The sequence below is a fragment of the Leptonychotes weddellii genome, chromosome X (genome assembly GCF_054177405.1).
Source record: "Leptonychotes weddellii isolate Sample4059 chromosome X, ASM5417740v2, whole genome shotgun sequence".
Lineage (NCBI taxonomy): Eukaryota > Metazoa > Chordata > Mammalia > Carnivora > Phocidae > Leptonychotes > Leptonychotes weddellii.
This window is the reverse complement of record NC_138385.1, coordinates 34,223,129-34,237,845: the sequence shown is the minus strand read 5'-3', so window position 1 is coordinate 34,237,845 and position 14,717 is coordinate 34,223,129. Positions and strand designations below refer to the sequence as shown.

At 41.4% G+C, this 14,717-nt stretch overlaps 1 protein-coding gene and 1 long non-coding RNA gene across 4 annotated transcripts in view; both read left to right on the top strand.

Annotated features, from left to right (window-relative positions):
- LOC115938504 (uncharacterized) overlaps positions 1–2,346 on the top strand; it is a 63,766-nt gene extending 61,420 nt beyond the window's left edge. Inside the window, exons 9-10 of the long non-coding RNA XR_014141232.1 lie at positions 687–749; positions 2,233–2,346. This is a non-coding gene — a long non-coding RNA (uncharacterized LOC115938504). The remainder of the gene's footprint in view (positions 1–686; positions 750–2,232) is intronic.
- Positions 2,347–3,245: 899 nt separating this feature from the next.
- VSIG1 (V-set and immunoglobulin domain containing 1) overlaps positions 3,246–14,717 on the top strand; it is a 42,208-nt gene continuing 30,736 nt past the window's right edge. Inside the window, exon 1 of one of the 3 annotated variants that reach the window (XM_081808438.1) lies at positions 3,246–3,404. Coding sequence is in view for 2 of the 3 variants with exons in the window: in XM_006749336.3 (XP_006749399.1) it covers positions 10,291–10,339 (49 nt within the window). In the remaining variant the exon portion in view is untranslated. Of the gene's footprint in view, positions 3,405–9,718; positions 10,340–14,717 lie in introns of those variants that run through there. The other 2 variants (XM_006749336.3, XM_081808439.1) reach the window with 2 other exon arrangements.

Here is a 14,717-nt window from a genome sequence, read left to right as displayed (position 1 = left end):
GTGGAGGTGGATCCCATGAACTTACTTTGTAATGAAGATTTGGGGGAATCACGGCCATCCCTTGCAATGGCCCACATTTCTCTTTCTGTACTTGTATTCATTTAGTTTCTGTGTTGCATAATGCAGTCTTTTATAGTCACATACGTCTTAGTATTAATCCCTGTTTTGCGTGTATTTATCTTGTCTTTCCAGCAAGAGTGTAAGCCAGACGAGCAGGGGCTGTGTTGACTATGTATTCTACCATCTCTTTTTCAGTGCCAAGAAGTCGCATCACATAATCGGCAAAGGCATGGGCTTTGGAGCACTCTCTCTTGGACCCAAGCCTTGGCTTTGCCACTTACAAACTGTGTGACCAATGACAATTCATATGATCTCTCTAAACCTCTTTCATAAGATTATCATGAGACATAATGCATATAAAATACTTAACCCGGGGCCTATCATCTAGTAAGCCTTAGCATTTGACAACTCTTATTACTATGTCATAGGTACCATTAATCAGCTCTGGCAGCTGTGAAAGTGTTCAATCTCTTGACTCCAAAAAGATGTCTGGTTTTTAGGATTAACTTCACTCAGGCATTGTTAGGAAGTGTTGAAAAGGATTGGCTAAAAAACAAACAAACAAACAAAAAACCCAGGACCCTACAATTGTACAATTAGAATGTAATATTTTTTTTTGGTTCAAGTCAAGCTTGACCTCTCCCAGTTGGAAGGAATTGGAAGATCTAGGACCTCTTTGGGTTGAACAGGTGGGTACATGTGTGTGCAGATGTGTGCATGTTTGTGCCTACACATACATGTGAATTTTTCAAAGCAGAGCCTATGACATGTGTTTGTATAGTGCGTCAACACAAGCTGCCTAGGAGTAGGCTTCCCCAAACACTTTAATGTACACAGCAGGTTGAGTCACACTATCAGTTAACATAGGGTTCCTGGTACTAACCCTTTCCAGACTCCCTACTATCGCTAGGTAAGCAATCCTAGGCTACTCAACACAAGCTGACTCACACTTATTGTTAAAACATGACTTGCCAAAGGAGAACTTTCTGCAGGATTCTTCCCTCCAGGACAGGAAACAAAGATTTCCCAAATTTAAGAGGAGAGAACCTCCATGGCCCTACCTACATATACTCCTGTTTCACAGTCTTATTAAAGGCCATTTCTGGCAGTTCTCTGGAGGACTCCCAGTAAGGTGTCCCGAGAGCACATTAAGGACACCAGGTTAACCGTTGAGAGAAATTCCAGTCCTTACACATGGGGATGGAAGGGAGAAAGGAAACTCTTTCACTGTGTAACACCATCACAGGATTCACTTGAGAGTCTATAGTCTGGGACTCCCAACTTCTTGGTTTGGAGAATTGTAAAATTATGTGCCACTTCTTTTTACTGTTTTCAAGGCAAGTAGATATTAACCTGGAATAGGAAATATGTTGTTGTTGATGATAATGGTGTTATCCTAAGTTTGTTTTTCAACAAATACACCAGATCATGCACATCCAAATGAGTGCTACCCTTTCAAATAGTCACGTTGACATATCATATACTTGAAAAAGTGAATTCATCAAACATAACTACTCTGGGTCCCTAAAGTCACAATATACCATAAGTCATGAGCACATATTCTGGAGCCAGCCGACTTGAGCTGAGGTCTTGGCTCCAGTGCTTATGTGGTCTTCAAAAAAATTCTCTCTGAGCCTCATTTTTAGCAATAAGGGGGTTACCAGGGACTGACGCTTTGACCAATAACAGTCTTATTTGTGAGGAGGATGACTGGCAGCCATTTCCCAACAGGGAACTGATAGAGCAAGATTAAAATGACTGCTCACTAGCTGTGTATAATAAAGGATGGGGAGGGGGAGCAGGAGCAAATAGGTACCACCCCGTGAAGAGAACAGAAAACTGCCCAACTACATGTGAAATAGGATGTGGGTTATATAACAGGAATAGTTGAGATCTGTTGAGAGAGGGGAAAATGAGTCCTGAGTCTATGTGTTGCTATGAATGAGATTTGAGCAAATTGCTTCATTTCCCAGTGCTTCTGTTTCTTTACCTATAAAATGGGGATAATACTATTACTTACCTCATAAGTCTGTGAAGAAGATTGAGTGAAATACTGCATATAAAGCACTTAGCACAATGCTTGGCCAATAACAAGCTTGTGTGTGTGTGTGTGTGTGTGTGTGTGTGTGTGTGTGTGTAAAATCACCTAAACATGGTCCTTATCCTCTTTAGGAGCTTGCATTCTTAGAGGTATGAAGAGCACCAGGACATGAAGAGTTGTGCTATCCTAAGTGCTGTGCAAAAGGTACTGATTAATGCTGTTAATGTGAGATTACATCATGTGGGAATCAGGAGACAGTCTCTGGAGGAGTTAACAGTTGTGATAAGGCTCACAGGATGAGTAGATTTTTGACAATTCACTTTGGTGTGGTGGTAGATCTGGGAGGAGGGAATAGCCTTGTAGAGGCACAGGGATGGAAAAGTGAGGCATATGTTCAGGGAAGAGAGTATTCAATTTTGTTTGGAGGTCACTTGTAAGACTTTGGCCATCCCTGACATTCTTTGGTGATACAAATCTCAGAAAATAGGCAGCAAAGGTAGGTTGGACACCTATTGAAAGCTAGATAAAAATTCTTATGTCTAGGCAAAAAGGTGATGGGGAGTCGTGGACGATTTTTGAGTATGAGAATGACCTGATGATATTAGACTTTAGGAAAACTTAGCTGGCAGGATTGTTCAGGATGGATTGGAGAGGGAGGAAAATTGGAGGCCAGGAGATGGGCTAGGAGGTTACCACCACCATCTAAATGAGAGCTAACAGGGACTGAGCTAGAGGATGACAGGATTCATCCTCACCTCTCTCAACTGACCTCAACTATTCCTGTTATATACCCCACATCCTATTTCACATGTAGTTGGGCAGTTTTCTGTTCTCTTCATGGGGCAGTACCTATTTGCTCCTGCTCCCCCTCCCCATCCTTTATTGCACACATCTAGTGAGCAGCTATTTTTTTTTTAAAGATTTATTTATTTTAGAGGGAGAGAGAACACACAAGCGGGAGGGGCATAGAGAGAGAGAATCTCAAGCATACCCTGCCCTAAGCGCAGAGCCTGGGATGGGGCTCTATCTCACGACCCTGAGATCACGACCCTGAGATCACAATCTGAGCTGAAACCAAGAGTCGGTCGTTAAACGGACTGCACCACCCAGGCACCCCTAGTGAGCAGTCATTTTATTTATTTATTTATTTTTTACCAACTCCTTGTTGGGAAATGGCTGCCAGTCATCCTCCTTGCTGATAAAGCTGTCGTTCATCAAAGCCTCAGGAGATGGAAAAGAGAAGATGGGCTGAAGAGAAGTTCTCGGTAGGATCTGGTACTTCTGGAATGGCAGAGTGAGCAAAGTAAGAGTCAAAGAGTACCCCAATGCAGAGTTAAGGGGGGTGCAACAACAGTGCTTGGGCAGTGGCACAGGTTTAGTGACCAGAGGATGACATGTGTGAAGTCACTGTGAGGCGCAGGTGGGGCACAGAAGTGGAGTTTCCCGGCAGGGAGTCAGAAAAAGCAATGAGGACTCAATAGTGCTGTGATTGCACAAAGAATGTTTGAAACACTTTCTTTGGAACCATTCCAACAGGAATGAATTAAAGTCTTTAGACTCTAAGCACTGACTAGATTATGCCCTTCTATACGTAATTCAGAATTTTAAAAGTCCCTACAAAACCATAAAATATGTAGAAGGAAGTCCAATGAATTCTGATTTTCCCATGATGACTACTTCAGGGATTAAAAAATATATGTGAGAAAATTTACTCCCAAATCTGTCTCTCTGTATCGATCTCATGCTAGTGCCATAAGTAAGAATGGCTTCAGTCTGTCTTTTGGAAAACCCAAGACTGCCATCTGAGCTAGTTCCCAAGCCGCACAAGGACAGCAGGCTCATTACTTTATAATTATGCCCTGTTTCTTTTTTTTTTTTTTAAGACTTTATTTATTTATTTGAGAGAGAGAGAGGGAGAGAGTGCACACAAGCAGGGGGGAGCAGCAGGCAGAGGGAGGGAGAGATGCAGGCTTCCCACCAAGCAGGAAACCCAGTGTGGGGCTCCATCCCAGGACCCTGGGCTCAAGACCTGAACTGAAGGCAGACGCTTAACCACCTGAGCCACCCAGGTGCCCCTATGCCCCATTTCTTGGGCACAAAACAGCATTTTCATGAACTTGATCACCTACCTTGTTTAATAAAATTAGTCTGAAATGACCTAGCTATTTCCAAAGACCAAATTCCCTCAAAGGGTAATGATCTGTTCCTACTTAGGACGCTAGGACATTTAAAAAACATTTCTACTGATCTCACACAATACATAAAAATCAAATCTGAATGGGTTAAATTCAGATTCCCAAATCCGTTCATTTAACAAATACTGAGTACCTACTATGTGCAAGGCACTGTCCTAGGCCCTTGGAATAAATAGTAAATGAAATAGACAGAAATCCCTGTCCTCTTGAAACTTACATTCTAGGGGTGCCTGGGTGGCTCAGTCTGTAAAGCGTCTGCTTTCTACTCAGGTCATGATTCCAGGGTCCTGCGATTGAGCCCCGTGTCGGGGCTCCCTGCTCAGTGGGGAGTCTGCTTCTCCCTCTCCCTCTGCACCCCCAACTTCTGCTCTCGCTTCTTCTCTCTCTCTCAAATAAATAAAATCTTAAAAAAAGAGAGAGAAATTTACATTCTAGCTGGGTGGAAAAGTTAATCACAAGTGAACAGCATAGTATGTTGGAAGGTAATGAGAGCTATGTAATAAGGAAAAGGCAGTAGGGGATTGGGAGGGCTGGAGTGGAGAAATCTGCAGTTTTAAACTGTGTACTCAGGGGCAGCATTGTTGAAAACTAACATTCGAACGAAGACTTGAAGAAGATGTGAGTTGGACCTGCTGATACCTGGATTTAAAGGGTCACAGACAGAGGAAACCACCAGTGTAAACGCCCCCAAAAGTGGGAGCGTGCCTGGCTTGTTCAAGAGTCAGCAAGAACAGTGTGGTTGGATCAGGGTGAGAGGGAAGGAGTGGTAGGAGATGAGGTAGGTTGGACGGGTGGTGGAAGGGGTGAGGTAGATCATTTTATAGGGTCTTCTGAACAACTCTGAAACAATTTTTAAAGATTTATTTATTTGAGGGGGGAGGGACAGACAGAGGGGGAGAGAGAGACTCTCTAGCACACTCTACGCTGAGTGTGGAGCCCCACCCAGGGCTGGATCCCAGGACCCTGAGATCATGACCTGAGCAGAAACCAAGAGTCAAACACTCAGAGCCACCCAGGTGCCCCATAGGCTACTTTAAAGACTGGCTTTTACTGTGAGAGAAACTGAGAACTATTGGACGATCTTGAGCAAAAGTGAGATGGGATCTGACTTGCATGTAAAAGGATCATTCTGGCTGCTGTGATGAGAATAGACTGTAAGGGGAAAAGGAAGAAACAGGGAGACCAGTTAGGAAGCCATTGCAGTGAGCCTGGCAATTGATGGTGGCAGCTCAGCCCAGGGTGGTAGCAGTGAAAGTGGGGAAGGTCATCGGAGTCTGGGTCTCTTTTGAACATGGACCCAAAAGAATTTGCTGGCGATCTGATGTGGTACATGAGGGGAGGAGAGGAATCAAGGATGACACCAAGGCTTTTGGCCTGAGCAACTGGAAGCACAGAGTTGCCATAACGGAAAGGCAGGACAAAATTATAGAAGCATTAAGAGAAAGTATAATATTATATATTAATATATATTATATAATAATATAAAATAACATTTCTATAGTCTGGGATCGGGGAAGGCTTTCTTAAGGAAGACATGAAACTCAGAAGCTACGAAGAAAAAAATTGCTAGATTAACTACAACAAAATGCAAACCTTCTTTATGGTGGAAGATATAAAATGTTTTAAAAAGTTAGGCTGGAAGAAAATATTTATAATATATGTACCAAACTTAATTCCTTTTTAATTAATTCTTGATTATCAATCAATCAATTAATCCTTAATTATGGGGTATGAAATTAAGATTCCTAAGGTATAAGGAGCACTTCAATGATACTGAAAGACAGATAATTCAATGGAAATTGTCCTAAGGCCATAAATAGGCAAGTCACAGGGAAGGGAACACCAATTAAGCCAGCAAACCTATGAAAAAAGGCTCAGCCTCACTAGAGAACTACAAATTAAAACAGCAGTGTGACACCACTTCTCACCCACGGTACTAGTAAAAACGAATGGCATACTTTTCATTATTGACAAGGGTGTGGAGAGACAGGCACTCTCATACACGCTTAATGGAGGTGTCAATTTATAAAGGATTTCCGGTGGACAATATTGCAGACTCTACCAAAATTTAAAGCGTTCGTCTCCTTTGATCCAGCAGTTCCATTTCTAGGTACCTAATCTACAGAAATAATCACTCAAGTGGGCGGAGATGTAGGCAAAGGGCCATCCATTTCATCATTGTTAATAGTAGTGAAAAACTGAAGGCGATGCAAGAATTGACCAACAAGAGAATGGTTAAGTGAGTTGTGGTACATCTGTACAGTGAACTACTCCACAGCCTTCAAACAGATAAGGGAGCTCTGTAGATGGTGTAGCACATGCTGACCCAAAGAGACAATAAAAATGCTTTTGCAAGGGGGAAAACAAACTATCGAATGATATGCGTAGTATGATTACCTTTATGATTCAAAAAACCACCACCATGTGCATGTGTCTGTGTGCGTGTGTGTGTGTGTGAGAGAGAGAGAGAGAGAGAGAGAGAGAACTCGCAGAAGCTCTGAGAAAAACATGAAACTCCCATTGCTTGTGCGCATGGCATGGAATTACACCCGTGGGTAAGAGAATGGAGGCTTTCTTTTTATTCCCTGCATACTTCTTTGTTCTTTGAAATCTCATTACAATCAAAATGTGTTATTTTTGTAATTTTTAAGTTAACAAAAATGAGAAATAAGTCAGAGGCTGCAGATTTCTGAAAGTTCCCAAAGACTCCTGGTGCAGTAGCATGATCGATACGTGACAGTCCCACTGTGTCACTGTGACGGGAGGGACAGCATCTAATGTGCTCTCTGTGGCCTTGGGAAAGACACAACGTTTCTGAGCCTCTGTTTTTTATACAGAGAATGGAGATAATTCCTCCCCTGTTTATTTTAGTCAGTTGCGAAGATAAAATGGAAAAGCGGCTTAAAAATCATAAAGCCGTGTAAAAATATGAAAGATATTTAACAATACTTCATGTGCTAGTTAATGACCCACTTCTTTGTCAATAACATCAAAATTCAATACCAAGAAGAGAAATTAGATGATCTCTTTGAGTTTGTTTTGACAGAATTCTTCCTGTCCCAGTTGGGTGCGACGTAAGCAGAAATGTAGGCATTTTACTTAAATGTTCTAGAGAGTTCTGTTTGTCTGAGATAGTCTGTGTGCAGATGGGTTTGGCAATAGCCTTAAGTCATACTCTCCACCCCACCCATTTCAGGGCCAGCTAGCTTGGACAGTAGCGGATTAATTAGAAAGCTTTTATTTAGCCCCTGCTTTGTGCTTAGCATTCCACCGTGAGCAGGTGGCCAGACATCCAAGTTCACCTGGGACTGTTATGATTTACACCGTCTGTCCCATGTAATGCCAATAGCAGCCTATTCACTCTCAAAAGTGTCCTAGGTTTAATGATGAATTATATGCTCACCTATGGGGCATGGAAGGAGACATAGGAAGCCCCTGACTTACAAACACCCGACTTAGAAACCTCTTTCCCTGTCCCAGCTCTTCACTACTGGAAAAGCCGGTATTACTTTCATGGATCTTTTGGAGACTTAATGGATTCAGAGGTCAAGGCAGGGCCAAAGCTGAGAATAGTTGATGTGGACCTCCAGAGGGCTGCCCTCCAAATTGCCCTCCTTGGCAAAACCTCCTCCCTCAGACCATTTCTCCTTATTGCGTTGCCCAATACTCCTGGTGGGAGATTCATTTGGGGTGGAGGAGGCAAGCATTCTATTTTCAATAGTGTAAACCGGTTGGAGAATGTTCATGGCAATTTTTTTTTCCCTTCCTAACATGGAGCTGATTGTCTGCTTATACAGAAGAAGGGTATTTCTGGGAGGCATAAGGTTAGAAAGGAAAAGGTAGTCTTGGAGCGTGAGTTATTCTGGTGAGTAAGACCCTTCCTTAGGGCAAGCTAGGAACTCAAGGGCCCTGGGGGCCACGAGAGTTGAGGACAGAAAGGAAGGTGGGTGTCAAAAGCATACAGTAGTTATTTGAGGGGGGGGGGAATGTTGCTTTGTGCTCAACACATGTCCTAGGAAGGGAAAGGCATGTTCTTTTTCGGCCCCCTGCTACTCATTCTCCTCTTCCCCTGCTCTGTATGGCCCAGGACCCAGAATTCACACCGGTGGTAGACTATGTGCCTCATAAGTCTGGGAATGAGTCTTCCGTTTATAGCATCCTGCTTTGGCAGGAATGTGTGCTCTTAGATTCAATCGAAGGGCTTACCAGTACATTTTGGTATATAGCCTTTCTTAACTTGGGGGCTGCCTTATAAGATTTTGTCTCTGCCCTGGAGGGGCTCACGGCTATTGGACTTAGGGGAGACCCAGTTAATAAATAGGAAACTCCTGGAAAACAATCAAGGCCAACTGTAGTGTATTGGTTCTAAGTACAATGCAAATCTATTCAAAGTGGAGCCCAGAGAGGGGTGGTAAACGTTAAAAAATTAAAAAAAAAAAAAGCGCTTTTCACATAAGACAGCATGACTGATCTGCCCTGTGAATCTGCTTAGACAGCAAGAAGATAGAGGAGAAAATTCTAAGCAGTGTTGGAATTCACCTGGAGCCAAGGTCTGGCACTAGCCATGAGCATGGACAGGAAAGGCTGTGGAAGGAATCAGGAAGCAGTGGGAAACTGGCCTGGCTAAGGTGAGTGGGGCTCAAACATTTCCTGTAAATTAAAGTTCATAAAACGGGGCGCCTGGCGGGCTCGGTTGGAAGAGCATGCGACTCTTGATCTCGAGGTTGTGAGTTTGAGCCCTGCCGCCGGGTGACAGGTTACTTCAATCAATGAAAACTTAAAAAAAAAAAAAGTTCATAAACCACGTCACTGTAGCTTGCCCATGTTTCATGTGACTGAACACTGTGAGGCAAGAAATTGCGACAGCATTTTTCGGGTGGGTGAAGTTCAGATGAGGGGAGGGTCAGGTCTTGGAAGGCTGGGAATCCAGATTAAGGACTCGGGTCTTGTTGGAAGGAGTCCGTAGTGGTGTTAACTGAAGATGCTTGGTCAGGGTAGGAACATCGGACCTAGAATCTGGGCTAGAAGCGGCAGATTGGTGAAAGGACAGATCTGAGAGCCATCGCACAGGTGAAAACAGCAGGATTTAGAGATCGCTTCGGAAGAGCCCGAGGAGGCCTTCATGCCTCTCAAATTAAACACGACAGGAACTCTTGTTAGCAAAGGCTTCTCACCAAGGCAACCTGCCATTCCCTCCTAGGGAACCCCCTTTCCAAAGAAATCCCATTACATCTACTCATTAACCTAATTCTGCAAAAGTTGAGACTCATCCAGTGGAAGTCTTAAAGCATTTATTCACTCACCTGGTGGCACAGCGTTCGGTTGGGGGAATGCTATAGGGTTTCTAACCAGGAAGACCAAAGCACGGTATTCGTTATTTGTTCCACTGCCAAAGTGGTGAGAACCGCCATGGCTTCAAAAAAAGTGTGACGTGTGCAGAGTTTGTTCACACAGAAATGCGTGCTTTTTGCTTCCTAACCCCCGTGTCCTTCCTGTGAACCCTGTCTCCTGAGAAAATCTTAGAGCACCAATTTACTAACCTAATTTGCGAAAGGAGGTTAGTGAATCCATGCTGGAAGGCTTCGATGGAAATATTTGAAATTAATTAGCCTTGTCGGCTTTTATTTGTATAGGCTCACTTCCAACTGTATATGCCCCCCCCCAAGTTTAACTTTTTAATAAGATTGATTTTAAACGCTAAAACTCAGAGAATCTGTGTACAAAGAGCTTGAAGAATTTAAATGCATGAGTTTATTATTAACACAGTAGCAAATATATCAAAGGAAACACACCCCGTGAAAAGTGTTTCACAGAAACACAAATCTGCTCTGAGAAAGGACTGTACCCAATAAGTAAGCCCGGAGAGTCTGTTTGCTTCGTGATGCCTGCAGATAAGCCTGGCAAAGCTCGCTGTGATTGAAGGAGGCAGTTTGAGACTCAGCCTAGCCCAGGCAAGCACCCGGCCCTCGGCTGCGCTCGACGAACCTTGACACAATGGTGTTCGCATTTTGGAAGGTCTTTCTGATCCTAAACTGCCTTGCAGGTAAGGAAAGGATCTCCAAACCATCAAAGATGATTGGGGATGGAGTTTTCTTTTAAGCCGAAATCGCCAATTTTTCCATGAATGTTCTCCTCTTGCACTTCAAAGGAATTATGATTACTTTGCTGAATAAAGTAATTTTCAGAGCTCTAGCTTAGCAAATATAGGCCACGTTGTAAATGTAATTTTATGGAGCTTCTGAATTAAAATTTTCTCACAGAAATCACAGGAGTTTTCTTTCTCTCTCTCTCTTTTTTTAATCTGGAAGGTGAACAGATTAATTTGCTCAGAAGCTGAAGTTTGCACTCAGGATAGTTTTTTTTTTCCCCCTCTTTTATTTTAGTGATTCTTTTAAGGGAACTCACTGTGATCCACTTGCTTTGTTAGGACAAGCAGAGCCTGGCTGGGAGGGCCTGCTATGCTTTACTCTGTAACATTTCTTTAGGAGTTGCAGTTTTCCAAACCAAAGACCTTATTTTGGAAAATATGTGAGGGATTTATTGTTGTGCATGATATGGGTGTTTTTAGGGATTGGAGCAAAACAAAATCATTTTTAGAATCAAGATCCTGATGTTGGTAAGACCCAGGAGAGATCACTAATTCAGAAAATCCCTTGGCTCGTTTTTTCGAATACCAGATCCATTTGAATCTCTTTTTATGATGTTAACTCTATGGTCGGTACAATAATAATGTTTACAGTCATTCTGATACAGTTAAGCCATTGGTAATATTAGGCAGTCATTGGAAGGAGGGTCACTGAGCATATTTAATGACAGAAGAAAATGTCCAGGATAAAATATTAAGTGAAAAAGCAGATACACACATTTGACTAGAATAAATTGTGAGAAGGTTATATACCAAAGTGCTCATGGTGATTGCCTCTGGGTGATGGGATTATAGATGACTTGTTTTATTCCCCAGCTTTTCCCTATTTTCTGGAGTTTCTATAAAGAATATTATACTATTTTCATAATTAAAAATTGTGACTTTTCAAAATTACATGGTATTCAGTAATAGTTCTCTAAATGTTCGTTTCTCAATGCTTAAACAGACATGTTCTGTGGAGTCACCAGAAGGCAATATTGTATTTATCCTGTGATCTAACTAGGACTTAGAGCTGGAACAAGCCACCTTTCTCAGCTTCTATCCTGGTGGGGAACACGTCACAATCCGCACCCCCCCCACCTCCAGGAATATTCATTTTAAACTTTAACTCTAGACAGTGCAAGTCTTTGTTCCTTCTAAAAGAGCTTCCAGTCATTAGCTAACTGGGTTGCCCCTGGGCCTTCTGCACCAGCCCCCTAAAATCACACATGTAGTTAATCCCCATTTCCTTATGTGAGGCCTTAGGCAGGCCTACACTAGACACCAGCTTTGGAATAGTTACAAGAATGATATTTAACATAACTAACTAATTTTTACTGATTACAAATGTAGTGTATGGGTGTTGTGGACAGGTCGAATATATGAAAACATATAAATAAAATAAAAATCACCAGCAATCTTACCACTCAGAGATTTGAGTGAATTTTTTACATATATTGTTTTTTCCTTCGCAAGTATGTATACACGTCACATGACAAAATTGGGTTTCTACCTTGTATACAGTTTTCTGTTGTTTAAGGAATTACTTAGATGCCGTCAGGATCTTATTTGATTGTGACTTTTAGAGCAAGGCCCAATCAGAGTGACCCAATAAATACTTCAGAGCCTTTGTTCTTCAATGTTTTGTTGGCACATAGTGTCTACTGTTTATCTACACATACACAGTCTAGGTGGCCCATAGGAAAAGATGGTAGTGTCAGTCTAGCAGGGAGAATGGAAATATGGTATAATATATTACTGTTTGCTATGCTTACACCCCTATGGAAGTCGGAGAAAGGAAGATTTCAGTAGTCTATACTTGGAATTGGTAGTGTCCCTCAGTTGATCCAAATACGTCTGTGAAACAATGATAATGTTTTTATCAAGGCGTAATTTAATGTGCTACCTGGACTTGTTTCCCATCAGGAAGAATGTCATGTTTTTTGGTGTCAAGCACGGTGCCTGGCACATTGTAGGCTCATAGTAAATGTTTGTTGAAAGAATGAATTAGCGGGGCGCCTGCGTGGCTCAGTCGTTAAGCATCTGCCTTCGGCTTAGGTCATGATCCCGGGGTCCTGGGATCGAGCCCCACATTGAGCTCCCTGCTCAGCGGGAAGCCTGCTTCTCCCTCTCCCACTCCCCCTGCTTGTGTTCCCTCTCTCGCTGTGTCTCTCTCTGTCAAATAAATAAATAAAATCTTTAAAAAAAAAAGAATGAATGAATTACCTTCTGAAACGCTGCCATTTGGAACAACATGGATGGACCTCGAGGATGTTATGCTAAGTGAAATAAGTCAGACAGAGAAAGACAAATACTGTAGAATATCACTTAGAAGTGGGATCTACAAGAGCCAAACTCACAGAAACAGAGTAGAATGATGGTTACCAGGGGCTGGGGAGGTGTTAGATAAAGGGTACAAATTTCTAGTTAGAAGATGAGCAAGTTCTGAGGATCTAATGTACAGCATGGTGACTCTAGTTAATAATATTGTATATATACTTGAAAGTTGCTAAGAGAGTAGATCTTAAATGCTCTCGCCACAAAAAAGAGATGGTAATTACGTGATGTGATGGAGGTGTTTAGTTCACACTATGGTGGTAGTCATTTTGCAATATGTAAGTGTATCAACACATTGTACACCTTACACTCACGCTTTGTTTTTTGTCAATTTTATGTCAGTAAAGCTGGAAAAATAAAAGAATGAATTACCTTCCCAAACCCCAAGCATTCAGAAATAATTTTCACATTCATATTTAAAATCAATTTTCTGTACAATTAAGCAAGACAGATTTTAATCAGGATCTTTCTGTATAATGGCATACGTCATTTATATTGCAATAAAAGTTGATATGATCAAAAAAATCTTTCTGATGACTTCTTAGGAAGTCTTAGGTTACATTCCATTTCAGGAAAATCATTTCCATCAAAAATGTCTTCTGCAGAAAGTTCACACATACCATTTAGATACTTGTCACGTATGTTAGTCACCTGTTAAAAAGGCATTTTAATGCTATTTTCATTTTCTGGAGGTATGTGCTAGCACTTCAAAGCAGTAATATACTTGAACTTTAGTCTCACAGACCAATCCAAACAGTGATCCTTTGGTTATATTTTAAGTCAAAAATGAAGCAATTATATGCGAGTTTGCTGGAAATTAAACCACTTCAAATGCATCATGTTAAACATGGTTATTTGAGGAATATTTTTGCTGTGGTACATTAAGAGAATAATTCCCCCGTAAGCGCGGTGACTGCCATATTGTCGGCATTAAGTACACGAGTGAACAATCATTACCAAACCATGAAAGAAAACGTCTTTTAAAAACGATTAATTTAAGTGTATAGAGTTTGGATTTGTTTCTTTTAATAATCACCACTGAATTTTAAAAACAACCACGTGTATTTTAACCCCATATGTGTTGTTTCGACTTCTCATCCAGCCAGGACAGTGAGGGAGAGTGCAGTTCTGAGTTCTGTTTAAATCAGGAACTAATCTATAGGTTGCTATTCATTCACCGTCTTGTTAATACAGAGATTTTTCTGACTTTTTCTGTTTTAAAATAATTTCCCAATTTAGAGTAAACTTATCCAAAGGGAGGGAACTCTTTTTTTTTTTTTACCTGCCACTCACAGAATCACTTTCAGTTTAAGGTTACATTTGTACTGTTCACTCTCCGCACGTGACTGTCTCAATTTAAATTAATTCAAGTGAAATGAAATGAGAAATTCAGTTCCTCAGTCACACTAGCCACATTCCATGTGCTCAGCAACCACATGTGGGTAATGACTTACCGAATCGGACAGTAATGCAGAGATAGAATATTTACGCCATCACAGGAAATCCTATTGGATGGGCTGGAGGCTGATCTCCACGGTTTAAGTAATGTGCACTAATGGAATCAGGTGACATTTTTTAAAAGTTCATCTGGAAATATGTAGCTTTGGGTTCTGAAGCGTATTGTGACTCTATTAGGGAGGGACAACTTCTGAAAACCCTCTTTTCTTCAGAACTTAAGGATTGATTGTGGTGCTGTGAGTATTAGGAATCTGGACAATAAAATGGTCTAGAGATACTGCTTGGCCAACTGTTACCTATTTATAGGACAATGTGTAGTATTCTTAAAAAAATACAGTTTCACAGTAGATTTGGAGCTTACCACCCTTATTCCAAGGTGATATTGTCGAGCTTCTACAGATCTCAAATTATTTATGTATTTGTGTGTCTTCTATTTTTAAAAATGTTGCAAATGTTTAAATCACATTTATAGTTCCCAAAGCCTTGATTTTCTTTTTTTTTT